This window comes from Heloderma suspectum, chromosome 5 (assembly GCF_057233095.1).
Source record: "Heloderma suspectum isolate Gila_16-S chromosome 5, 16-S_ref, whole genome shotgun sequence".
In the NCBI taxonomy this organism is placed as follows: Eukaryota; Metazoa; Chordata; class Lepidosauria; order Squamata; family Helodermatidae; genus Heloderma; species Heloderma suspectum.
Genome location: NC_139462.1, coordinates 137,554,472 through 137,568,013, shown reverse-complemented (window position 1 = coordinate 137,568,013; position 13,542 = coordinate 137,554,472). Strand labels below are relative to the sequence as shown.

The 13,542-nt window shown below is 46.8% G+C and overlaps 1 protein-coding gene and 1 long non-coding RNA gene across 3 annotated transcripts in view; one reads left to right on the top strand and one right to left on the bottom strand.

Moving 5' to 3' along the window:
* Positions 1-549: 549 nt before the first annotated feature.
* LOC146344539 (uncharacterized) lies at positions 550-11,008 on the bottom strand. The gene is made up of 3 exons (XR_014792240.1): positions 10,386-11,008; positions 8,710-8,997; positions 550-1,192 (listed from the first exon to the last, which is right to left on the bottom strand). It is a non-coding gene; the product is annotated as an uncharacterized LOC146344539 (long non-coding RNA).
* A 133-nt stretch (positions 11,009-11,141) lies between these two features.
* Positions 11,142-13,542, top strand: part of EPB41L4B (erythrocyte membrane protein band 4.1 like 4B) — a 143,210-nt gene continuing 140,809 nt past the window's right edge. For both annotated transcript variants that reach the window (XM_084857550.1, XM_084857551.1), the window contains exon 1: positions 11,142-11,523. In XM_084857550.1, the coding sequence (XP_084713676.1) occupies positions 11,293-11,523 (231 nt within the window). In that variant the 5' untranslated portion in view covers positions 11,142-11,292. The remainder of the gene's footprint in view (positions 11,524-13,542) is intronic.

The following is a 13,542-nucleotide window of genomic DNA, read 5'->3' as shown; positions in this document are numbered from 1 at the left end:
GCTTTCGATTCCTGAAGTTCATTTACATATTTTCCAGCTCTACGGATTGGATCCAGGCCTAGTCACACTTAAGAGTACATCCACTGAAATCAAGAAATCATTACTTGTTCCATGGATTTCAATGGAGGTATTCCAAGTGTTTCTGGAGGTGACAGACTTGAACTTGGGGGAGCTGCGGGTGGCAACGGCTGACAGGAAGCTCTGGCGTGGGCTGGTCCATGAAGTCATGAAGAGTCGGAAGCGACTGAACGAATAAACAACAATTCCAAGTGTAACTAGGTCTGGATCTAACCTTGTGATATCAATGCAGGGTGACCGCATCAGCTGTAGCCTACACCAAGAGAAGGAGGGGAGGTGACCAAACCAGCTAAACTAACCCCTCCTGTGATTCCCACTGCTACCACCAAGTGAACCTTTTTTGTGTGTACTGGCTGCCTCCACTAGAACTTTAATATTTGTAACTTACTTCTGACTCGGCCAACTCACTGTGCTGGGTAGTGTGGTAAGGCCATTAGGCAGACAGTGAAAGTTAAGGCATCAGACCAAAGTTAAAGCAACAACAGATGTAGTTTTTACTAAAGGTTTTCAAAAGCAGCAGTTAAAGAGCTATTGTGAAGATGGGGGGGTACAGATCTTAAAACCGTTTTAGCAGTTAACTGTAAGAGTAATTAGGATATAAAAATAACATGGAAAAACACAACATATAAACCTAGACTGTTTCCCTACCTAAGCCAAGACCTAGCAATAAAGCAATTTCAGCTCATTTTAGCCCACTGAAAAAAGCCACGCTGAATCAGACCAAAGGTCCATCTTGTCCAGCCTTCTGTTCACAGAGTGGCCAGCCAGGTGCCTGTGGGAAACCCGCAAGCAGGACAGGAGTGCAATAGAGCCTTCCGGGTCATGGCAGTGCAGCTTCCAGCCTTATTACTTTCAGATCAGCTTCTTTTATCCCTGGAATTTGCATCCTCTGTATCTCTCCTGCCTTCTTCTAATTTCTAGCTTTCGTCTTTCTCCAGCAACACAATACCCTACCCTGCTTGCCAGCTTTACTTAGATACACGATTTTGACTCTAACTCCCAACTTCTTGGCCAATCAGAAGGGCAGTACCAGTTTTTGTCAAGTTTCTATTTTCCATAGGCTTCTTTCCCCACTCCTTAGGTTTCCATTTCCTCGGTTGACCTTTTGAATCTCCTGACAAGGAAAACAAAAAGCAACCATTTCACAAACAAGAAGAAAATACAAAATGGCTGAACAGTTTCATTCCTTCACGTGTGCACCGATTAGGAATGAGCAAAGCTTGAGCTTGTTGAGCTTCTCTGAGTTCTACCGCGAAGCTCGTTCCCATTCCCAATTGCAAGCTTTTGCTGTTGTTATTTGAACAGGAAAACTGTGTGGTTGGGTGTGCAATTTTAAAGCACGCATCCAAATGCACACTTCCCTCCATTGGCTAAAGTATGCAAATTCATATTTTTCCACAAACTGTGCATTTTTAAATTGTGCATTTTCCTAAAATACGCATTTAGTGAATGCAATTGCAAGCTCAGGAGTATGCAAGCCTTACTCACAAAATGTGTTTGCAAATTTCTCAAACTACAAGACCTAGTTTAACTGCACAAGAAGCAGACTCTCTCCTCTAGAGAAGTGCCTGGCCCAACAACTCACTGTTCAGAATGTTTCTTGTTCTGCTCGAACACTGCTTTGGATTGGCTCCAAAAAATCTCACGTGATCAGAGCAAAAGCCACATAGATACATGAAAATAGGTTTCCATAAATATCCTCAAGTAAGATTTATAATTTAGGGTGCAATCCTATGCATGTTTAGACAGAAAAAAAATCCTACAACTCCCAGCACAACCCAGCCAGCATACTGGGAGTTGTGGGGTTTTTTTTCTGTCTAAACATGCATAGGATTGCACCCTTACTCTAATTTTGTTTTGTTGTGGGAATGGGGTTACAGCCTGGGTTGCCCATGAGCCCTGAATCTTTCCCAGTCTTTGCTGCCTAAGAGCCTTTAGCGGGAGATGTCAGAAATTGAACCCAGAAGCTGCTGCATGCAAATATTCTACCAACGAGCTATGGCCTCTTCCCTTGGTTAACATCCTGAAGAGTCACCAAAATAGCTGGCGACCTTCAACCATCCTTGAAGAGCATTGCAGACAAGAGCTTCCTACCATTAACTGAAAACCTTTTAGGAGTCTCCAGCCAGTATTTTATTAGCTCCTGCTAATAAACTGAATTGCCATCAAGAACTCTGAAACTGATTAAGAATCTGCAGGAGGTTTATGATCCCAATTTGGTGAAATGACCACCAACTATAGAATAATTGGTCTGTGCACATCAGTGGAACATTAGCCTTTTGGGGTCAGCCTTCCCCAACCTGGTGCCCTTCAGATCTGTTGAACTCTCTGGGGATGATGGGTGTTGTCATCCAACTTGTTTGGAGGACAAGAGGTTAGGGAAGGCTGTTTTTGGCTCATTTACAGCAACTGTGTTATTTCCGGTCAAATGTGTTTGACTGATTAGCTTCTTTAAATTTCCTTTGCTGTTCAATGGAATTTTAGAAAATCATAAGCTTGTTGCTCTTACTTAAGAACATAAGAAGAGCTGTGCTGGATCAGACCAATGACCTATCTAGTCCAGCATTTCATGGCGGCTAACCAGATGCCTATGGGAAGCCCACAACCAGGACACGAGTGCAATAGCACCCTCATCCTTGTGTTCCCTAGTAACTGGTGCTCAGAGGTGTACAACTTCTGATACTGCAGGCAATATATAGCCATTGTGACTCCTACATACTGATAAGCTTATCCTCCATAAATTTGTCTAATTCCCTTTTAAAGCTGTCCACATCGGTGGATATCACTACATCTCGTGGTAGTGAATTCCATAATTTAACTCCAGTGTGTGAAGAAGTACTTCCTTTTATATTTCCGGAATCCTCCACCATTCAGCTTTATTGGATGAGCCCCAAATTCTAGTACTGAGAGGGAGAAAAAGACAGAAATACATTATTTGGCTTTCTGCAAACTCTGTATCTTCCTTTAAGTCCCTTGTCCTCCAAAGGTTCAATGCCTCCCTAGTCAGTTTTTATTGCTGGTCTAATGCTACTAGCAATATGCTCCTCAAATCTTTTTGCATCCCTTCTTGTCTGCTCGTATTTCCTTTGTGCAATTTTGCATTCCTTTTTTTGTTCTTGTTTGGGCAAGACTTCCATTTTTGGACGGAAGCTCTTTTTGCGCCCTTTTCGCGAATAGCTTCTTGATGCTGCTTGTTAACCATGGTGTGCTATGTTTCCTGACCTGTGGTATACATTCTAACTGAGTTTCTATTACTGTGGTTTTGAGTAACCCCCAAAGATTCTCAAGAGATTTGACCCTCTTGATTTTCACCGTCAGCTTGCTTTTTATTAGCAAGCTTGCTTTTTATTAGCATTTATGTTTTGCCAGGTCCCTCAATTTAGGGAAGTTTTTTTTTCTTTTCTTCTTTTGACGTCAAATGTGTCTGTGTTTCACTTCCTTGGCAATTTTCCACTTACATATAAATTGAACTGTGGTCAGTTAAGTGCATTGATTTACATCTGAAATGCTATAAAGCATTAATTGTTAGGGTTACATGAAAAAGGACTATTACTACAATGCCCCCCCCCCCAATTGAAGTGAAGAGGAAAAGCAAAGGGCAAGCAAAGATTTGGTTTGGTCCCAATTCTGTAATTTGGAAAATAGTCCAATCCTACTTGGGCCAGTTCATGAGTCACCCAGTTAGACTGTCACCCAGTTAGATCCAAAGTAAGATTAATAACCCCCAAACTTTGTACTCATTGACTATCATGGGAAACACACAAATTACTGCAATTTGTTTTCTTGTCAAGAGTATTTGGTGGAAATTGCAGGTATAGCACACCCTTCTGAGGAGATGAAGGTTGCAAAATTTCAGAGAAACAGATGTAGGTGTTTTGGTGCTAGGCTGCTTTAAACTGATTATTTTGTAAAAAAAAAAAATAAGAGGAGGAGGAGGAGGAGAAGGAAGAGGAGAAAGGAAAGTGCCTATAATTGTTTTCAGAGGGAGGCCATGTTAGAGTATTGCAGCAAAAACAAACTGTTCTAGGTGATCATTTGGGGGCTCCCTGGACTGCAGGGCCCCCGGGCTTTGTTCCAAGTTCCAGCTGTAGATGTACCACTGGCTTCATTCTCCTTCTAATAGTTATAGCCTGGCTACAGAGGCTTTACACTACCTGCCAGTCACAGGACTTCTTGTTGTTGTTGCATATTCCTATTCCCTTCTGTGGCTTGAAGAGGGCTCTAAGACCAAAGACTTTCTAAGCTAAGCCCATGTTTCTGGTTTAAGCCCCAGGGTCCCCGACAGGTAGAATATGTCTTTTAAAAAGAAAAAAGGGAAGATTTATATCCTACTAGTTACAAAAACAAGAATTAATGGTTTGACTAATTTCATTTTAAGCTATAATTTAGATTTAGAGGATTGCATCTAGGCAGACAGAAGGAACATATGGAAAGTGTTGTTTTCCTTTCTGCACAATCATTCAGACACATCTGATATTTAGCCACATGGCACTGTGTTTGGGAAGCTATTTCATAATATTATGAAAACGTTTCTAGATATGACTTTGTATAACTTAATCATTGACTACATGTGGCATCAAGCATCTTCTCTTAAAATCTAAGCAAATGTAAGGCAGCAAGTTCTCAAATCAGGAACTCTAGTTGCAGCTAGATTCAGGTGCCCAATTCTTTGCATTGGCAAGATACCTTGCCAGAAGAGGTTGCTACCGTACTGAGATGCTCTCTGCTGTACTTACGGTATTTCTACACCAGCCTAAAATCCTGCATTTAAAACAGGGCTTTCTGCTTCCGTTTTAAATGCAGGATCACCACTGTCTCCCTTTACATGCGTGTCCCCCCCCCTTCTCCCTGTATCTGAATCTTCCATTATCTTTCGTTATCTCACTCTTCTTGCCGCTTTAACTCTTTTCACAGAGGAACTTGAAGTGGAACACAACGGGGTAATTTGATAGCTCATTATCTGAGATCTATTTAAAAACAGAACAAAGGGAATTTAGTGGAAGAAGGTCACACCTCATGTAAAGAGCCTGCAAACTTCTGTGAAGGAGCAATCTCAATAACAGGATAAAAGCTCTGTGTGAAGAAGCCCTTAGACATCACCACTGCAGCCAGCATGAACAACTTCTTGATCAGGTGATACAAAACTTCACAGAGCAATATAACTGTTGGCTTATTTCAGTCAACTTTGCAGTGGTTAAATTTGGGATTCTATGAGGTCTTCCTCATCTTTTATTTATTAAATTTATTAATCGCCCATCTGGCTGGTCACCCAACCACTCTGGGCGATGTACAACATATAATAAAACAGTTTAAGACAATAAAATTCTACAATAAAAACATTTTCTAAAATACCCTAACCCACCCCAAATGCCTGCCTGAACAACCACGTTTTTAATGCACAGCGGAAGCTCATTAAAGAGGGGGCATGGCAGAGTTCCCTAGGGAGGGAGTTCCACAGAGTGGGGGCCAGCACAGAAAAGGCCCTCTCCCTCGTCCCCACCAGTCTAGCTGTCCTGGCTGATGGGACAGAGAGAAGGCCATCCGAGGCTGATCTTGTTAAGCGGCCAAATTGCTCTTACATAAAGGAGGGTGCTGGTTTCATCTTTCTCCTAGGTAAGACAGCAGCTTGGCCAAACCAGATCAGAATGGAGAAGCTGTTTCCTGACAGCTAAAGACTGATCAAGCCTTCAAACTGTACATTTCCGTCAGTATACTTCAGTGTACTCCAGTACCCAAACTGCAGGTGGGCTTTACATTTTGTGACAGCCCCCTTAGCTAGTTATTAAAACAATGGGAGATGATCTGGCTAAAATGGGGAGGGGCGTTGAATTTCATTAAGGACTCCCTTATCTTACCTCCCCCCCACCCTTCAAGCTCTGGTGTTCTATCTTGGCAATGGCGATCATTTTTGGTTAATTATCATTCCATTCATTAGCTGCCCATGGCCAAACACCAGTTAATGGCATTTTGTAAGCAGTGGTACACAGTCCAGGCATGCTTTAGTCATTATTATGAATGTTAAATTACTTACCTGTCAACTGTTCTTACTTAAGAGTATCTTGATAAAGATTCAGCAACATGTACATTCCTAAATCCCCATTATGGTAATGTGTTTATTAACTCAAGGTCACGAGGAGGTACAGGCTTTCTAGATCTCTTCTTCAGGCAAGATGCTACCTTGCATTTTTCACCACCATCAAGCAGTAAAAGGGACACCGCCTCCCACAAATAAGTGGCACAACTAACTTTGAGGCAAGATCATAGCAGACATTTAACAGCACACAGAAGTACAATTCTGCCTTAGGGCATATCCTTTTGGAATAAAGATAGGTACATGGCGGCAGGCGTGGTATAATTAAAGAAGCCGGAATGCTGCCTTACTGTCTGCATTACTACCTCTCCCCTTGTAAAAAGAGCAACCAAATTTTTATTACTCATAATTAGTTGAGGGTTTCATTTTATATCACTGAGATATTAGGGAATAGACTCATATTAGAACTATATTCTGTGAGGGCAGAATTGTTCTGCCCAGAAGGGGGGAAAAAGACTGCAAAACTCTTCTCAATTGCTTCATAGTAGAGCAAAATGATAAGAGAACTCTTGAAGTATAATAGTCCAGACCAAGTCCCTGGTTCAAATCTTACCTCTGCCATGGACTTACTAACCGGCCTAAGGTAAACCACTTTCTCTTAGACTCCCCACTTGCAATATGATAGCATTACTGATATACTGAGGTTTTCTCTGAGACTGTTAATCCACTGTATCTTCCAGTTTCACCACAACATTGAGATCCAAGCTCTACACAAAGAATTTTTCCTTGCCTGTTCTGCTACATAATCTCTAGAAGGCTCTGCGCTACAGTGGAATAACAATTATACAAGGAGAAAAAGACATTCTCTTTCAGAAATAATGATTTTCCCAGCTCTAACCCCCTGCCCCCCCATGAAAGTGCTCTTAGAAAATAGAAGAGAAACTCAAGGGACACAATGTTGTCTAAAGTACCTGTAAACAACTGTATGACAAGAGCACAATATATGCCTCATGTAGAAAAGCTCACCATGAAGGGTTGTTGTAAGGATTAAGAATAATGTAAATGAATTGCCTTGAATGTTCCAAAGTGATACGTAAATACTTAGGCTCAATTCATACCATCCGCCAAAGGATAATTTCGAAGATGACAAATGAACTGCATGCTTCTCCTCTTCCTCTCTTGTGGCTTCCCCTTCCATTTCCCGTTTAGCACTAACCATACTTTGCCATGACCTCTAAATCAGCAAACGAAGACTAGCATTTGCCCTCCAAACCAGGATCCAAAGCCATGGTTTTGGATTCTGGTTTGAATACCAACCGTAGTTTGACAATTCAAAAGATCACAACGAACTATAGTCAGCACTACACAAAAAAATTGAACAGGAAGCTGCAAATCAGAGGGGGTGGGAGCATGCAAGCTTGCTGCTCATTTTTGATCCTCCACCGTGGTTTGCAGGATCACCTGACTTGAGTGTATTATTATAAATCTCCTCTTAAGATTGCAATCCTATCTACAGGGTAGTAAAACTCACAGAACTTAGAGGGGCTTACTTCAGAAAAAGATACCATCTATAGTACTGGGCTGCTGATCTACTTGGAATACATTTTTAAAACAATTTCTTCAGATGAGAGATCAGTATACTCCTACTGCGGTGAACTTTTTTTTAGCAAACTGACATCAATACATCTCCTTTCTGGTATATACTTACAAGCTATACTTTATACCCTTGACCTAACCCATTTCTTCCAACCAACACTGTATGCATGTTCTAAACTGGTATTTTTCCTTTGTTGCCCTAGTTTTGATCAATGTTAATTTCTCATTTTGTTTCTCTTCCTTGTCTCTCCCACAGGGTTCTTTGCTTTTTTGGAAAATACCCAAGATGTAGCTGTTAGGTTCCCAGCAATCCTAGAAAGCCAAAAGGATTCTGCAGCTACCGCAACTTGTGTATACTCAACCTGGTTGTTGCAAAAGAGAGGGAAAGTTGAAGGAAGTATGGAAAAGGAAAAGAGTATCCATAGATTAGAATGTTGAGAATCAGTTTTATACAAACTGTTCTACCAACTGTTGATATACCTACATTCTCCTTCCTTGTGGAATGTATGGTCCCTAAAGAGTACAGGTACTTAGAACACATCCTAATCCTGCCATACCTTGCCATTTAACACTGTCTGTGGCCAAATCACATGTCCAGTTTAAGAGTTGCAAAATGAATTTTCTAACAGGCAAGTTATATGTGGAGTGTGGTCTTGTACACGGTAACGATCCCTGGCAGGTGACATGAACACAGAAAGATGGGTTATACAGGACCCTGGTCACTAATGGGCTAGGCCACCCTGCACCAAGGGTGGAGGGCAGGATTTGCCCTCATTGCAAAAGTGTTGTTAAGTGCAGTAAATTACTTTTCTCGATTGGATCTTTCATTTAAGTGAGACAAAGAAAAGGTTGTACTCGTGGAGTGGACAGCATTGGGACGAGGGCTGAACCTGCCCCCTGCTTGTGGTGACCTCAGCTATTGAGAATCAAGCCTCCTTTTATCTGCATGCCCAAGAGATACCCAGAAACTTGCGTTAATAGTACTGGCTGATACAAATACTCACCAAGGGAAATAGTAATAATTCTCCCTTTCCTATGTGTTCTACATCTTGCTGTCAACATGAAAGTTAGTAGATCTGTAGTATGCCAGGCACAATTGCTAATGTGTTCTTCTGTGCTAATAATGTGTTAATAAAAAGCTTGGCCTTTGAACCACACACTATTTTTATTTTCCTGGGCAGGGCTAAATCAGCTGTAATTCAATCTTCTTTGTTCTCAAATGATTCTCAACATGCCTTGACATGTCAGAACTTCCTTCATTGGGGTTTCGTTTTGCTCTAGGACATCTACACCTACAGAAAGGGCACAATTAACAATAATTCATTATTCACATAACAGCGTCAATGTATGTAGTGCTTTACACAGGCTCTCTTTTCACACTCTCTTCCATTGCCCCCATCCTGACCTTTGTGCAGTGGGAAGAGTCCAGGGCCTGGCATTTTCCTATACATTTTAAGTATCATTACTACTGAACTCAATGAGATTTACTTCCCAGTAGGCATGCATAGGGCTGGTAGTGCTTAAAGATGCCGGGGCTCAGTTCTGTATGGAAGCAATAGCCCCCCACACACACACACACAAATCTGGAAGCTCTTTCCTGATGTGTGAGTTCTGCTTGTCCCCGTCCCTGTTTTCTATAATGAAAGCAAGACCATCGAGATGACAGGTCTCCATCAGAGTTCATGAAATCGCTGGAAATGCACTACATTGCTCATGGCACACTTGCTTCCACCTGTTTTTACTTCATACGCTCCAGAGTTCTGCCTTGGCATTGGGAACAATTGCCAGGGCTGTGCCCTGGCATACGTTAAGCCTGAGGGCTGAAGTCAGCAACATGGCACCCGTACGCAGAAATTACCCCCCCCCACGCACACACCCCCATACTTCTCCACTGGTGCCTACCACCCCTCCAAATTATTTAAGAACCGGCCTCCGGTGGCCACCACTTTCATTTCCTCACAGTTCCACACAGATATTATTAGGAAATAAGGACAGGGTGACTGCAAACTGAATCAGACACACCCTCAAAAGAAGAAAAGGGGACCACTATAGCTTGGTAATCTTATTTATTTATTTCTATACCACCCAGTAGCCGAAGCTCTCTGGGCGGGTCACAAAAATTAAAACCACAAAGCACAGCATAAAACAATATAAATATGAAAACTGAAAACCACAATACAACAGCACAACCAGAATAAAACCGAGCAGCCATGCAGAGATTTTAAATACAGATTTTAAACACCAAAGCTAAAAGAGTAGGAAGCTAAAATGGTAAAATACTGGGAAAATAAAAGGTCTTCACCTGACGCTGGAAGGAGTGCAACGTAGGTGCCAGGCAAACCACTCTAAGGAGCTCATTCCACAACTGGGGGGCCACAGGAGAAAAGGCCCTCTTCCTGGTACCCACCTGCCTTGCTTCCTTTGGCAGGGGCTCTCGGAGAAGGGCCACCGGGGATGATCTTAGGATCCCAGCAGGCTTGGGAAGGCAGCAAAAGAAGAAAAAGGGGCCCCTATAGCTTGGTAATCTTGGGAGTAGGAAGGCTGCGGAGCGGGGGAGCATGCACATGCAGAGAGAAAGAGGGGTGGGCCACTCCCAATATTGTGCGATGGGCCCCACGGCAACCATTCTGTGGCGGCACCCAGGGCCTTTTTTCCTTTTCAAAATTCCAAATGTGCTCACCTGCCGAGAAAGGTTGGAGACCCGCTACGCCGAGGCCTGGGTTGTCACGCTGCGTCCTCTCGACGGAGCTTACCTACAATTCACCTGGAAGCAAGTCCCACAGATACCAGCGAGGCTTCTTCAGAGAAAACATCACGGTTCACAACAGATAACCAGTCGGCCTCGAACGCGACCACTGGCAAGAGAGGGCGCCAGAGCGGCACGCGGGCGGGCCTTCCCTTTTCAGGGGAGGCGGGGGGCCGGGCGGCCTCCACTGCGGTTCCGACTCCCCGGCGCGGGCCGGGGTTCGCAGGTGGTGGTGGGGAACCAGGAACAGGACGCGGCAGCCCTTCGCCTGGGGGACCGCGGAGACGCCCCGTTCTTCCTTCCCGAAGCCTGGCGGCGCTGTTCCCGGAGGGGAGGCAGAAGGCGCAGAGGTGGCGCCTTCGGGAACGGAGGAGGTCCCGCAACTGGGAGAGGGACGCGAGTCCAGGTTACACCCCCCGCGGCAGGAGAGGGCGCCCAGGAGCCGCCGCCTTCGCGCTGGCCCGCGAAACGCGGAGGCTTGAGGGGGGCCGCCTGAAGCAGAAGGGCCGGCAGCGGCTGCTCCAGGTCGTCCCTCCCTGCTTCGTGCGGCCCCGTCTGCAGCACGAAGGGAGGCGGAGCGGGGAAGAGCCGCCCGAAGAGGCGGCGGCGGCGGACCCCGCCCAGCGTCTGCCTCTGCGCTGCTCCCAGCCCACCTCAGCCGCTTGCCTGGCTCCCCGGGCAGCGGCTGGTGGCGCTGCAGGGAGCGCTGCCCGGAGCTCGGTCGGTAGCCACCGAGGCTCGCTTCCTCCTCGGGCGCCGCGAGGAGCGGCGGCGGGGCTCGGCTTGGGAGGGGGTGCGCACCAGCCGAGCCCCCTCCCCGACTCAGCCGACTCAGCCCAGGATGCTGCGGTTCCTACGCAGGACCTTTGGCCGGCGGTCGATGCAGCGTTACGGGCGCGGCGGCGGCGAAGGAGATGAGCGCGATGGGACGCCGAGAGGGGCAGCCTCGACGCTCGCCTCCGGCGGCGCCCCGGCGGCACACCACATCCAAGCGGTCGCCGCGGGCGCGAAAGGGGCGCTGCAGTGCCGGGTGCAGCTGCTCGACGGCGTCGAAGTCAGCGTGGAGCTGTCGGTGAGTGGAGCGAGTCCGCCTAGGCGGCAACCGACCTTCCGACCAGGCAGAGACAAAAACCGCGGGGCTTCCAGGCGCGCAGCCACACGCCCGCCTTCTCGCGGCGACCACCGTCGAACCGCCCCCCCCCGGTCACCTGGCCCAGGCTAGCGCGGGCACCTGCCGCTTCTCGAACCCTGCTCTCCCGCCCCTGGCCGCTGCTCGCCTTGGCTCCTTTCCTCCACGTGCAGCGACCTCCTTCCTTCGCCTGCCGCGCCTGCAACTGGCGTCTCCCCGGGCCAAGTGCGCGCCCCCCTCCGCCTGACAGGCGCTCGCGTGCAACGCCCCTTCGTCCCGGTAGCATCGTGTAGCCAGTCAAGCCGGCCAGCGGTCGCCCCGGCCCCTCCCCGGGCGAGGCCTGCAACCCCCTCCCCAGGGCAGCTGGCGGGCGTCGGGGGCCAGCTGCCGCGCCCGTGGCCGTTTCACGCCCGTTCCCTCTCCCGGCGGGTGCAGCAGCTCGGTAGCTCGGGCCTGCGGCAGCCAGGGCCTGTTGCGAGCCCAGTTTCGGGCCAGGGGCGGGCGGGCTGTTGTCTCGCACTTCACCCCGCCCGTTTCAGACGTGCGCCGGTGTAGGCAGACCTCGCTTGCGCCGGTGTTTTGCGAACTTCCCTTCCTCTCCCCAAGGGACCGGCCAGCGCGTAGCTGTAGCGCCGCGTGCGAGGAAAAAACAAACGAAACCTCCCGGTTGCCCGCCGAGGGTTACTGATCGCGCGGCTGTGGTTTGGGGTTTCGCTGGTCTGCCTTACAGGGGCGGGCGGCGTGAGTGTGTAGACGTGTCCGGATTATGTTTGCCTGGGGCGGATCGGACCTAAGGGGCCAGCCGTGGAGGAGAGGAGCCGTGCCGTGTTTTGCTGTGCCTGGTCACGATCGCGCCTCTAAAGTGCGGGCGCCGCTTTCTCGCACGCCTGACGCCGTTGCTGCTGGGCAAACGCCGCTAGAAGTTGAGGCGATCGTTGTGCTCGCGGAGAGAGTTCCTTGGGCGTTGGATCGAGTGTAATCCGAGCGTTGCAGCGGCCAGCGATCTGGCACGCCCGGCCCTTGGTACTTATACCAGGAAAAGGGGCTGGATCTACCGCCGAGGATCGTGGATTCCCGAGGGCCGCTCAGGACTCAGTTCTCACCAATCTGCTGCTGGGTTAGTTGGACTGCTGAACACATCACGCCGCCCTTCCCCGTGGCAAGGCCCGTTGGAGAGCCCGAATTAGCATTGATGGTGCTGAGAGATGCCCCAGGTCCAAAATGTTTGCCATCTTTTGCTTCTTTCTTTTCCTGCGATTTTAATGGCATTTTTCATGCCCCTTGCCTGTGAAAGCATACTGGCATGTTGGTGCATTGGTGAAGTGTTGCTTCTTTATTTTATTTCCTTTTTTCAAAATCGGGTCAACTAGAAGTATGGAAGAATGGGACCCAGCCATAGATACTGATCTGGTAAAACAAGCTTAACTAGCCTAATCATTCTCAGTAAAAACAATTGTGCAGTTCAGTGCAGTGTTAAAGTAGAGATAATTTTTAAAAGGATTGCAACATAAAAAAGGTGGTCCATTGATTTTTTTTTTTTTTACAAGCATCAGAGTTCTGTATGAATTTGTATAGGACCTGATTAAATGTTGTACTGTTAATGACCCTGAATTCTTGTGTTGTGAGTTGTCAAAAATAAACAGCACAATTCTGTGTAGGTTTACTCAGAATAAATCACTGTGGAGTTCAGTGGGACTACTCCCTAGTAAGAGACCATAAGTCTGCAGTATAAGTAAACTTGTATGTTTGTAGGTGGCATGGGCAAAGTTCAAATACTCAATGCAACAAGTGTCATAGGTATTGATCTTGCATAAATTATTATGATGCACAAGCAGGTGACTTGTTGATAAAGAGGTATGTGGGATCTGAGAGTTAAATTACCATACCTTAAAATACATATAATGTTAGTGCAGCCGTATATCGTATTTATACTGAGATTCCTGGGCCAGTTCTCTTAAATAG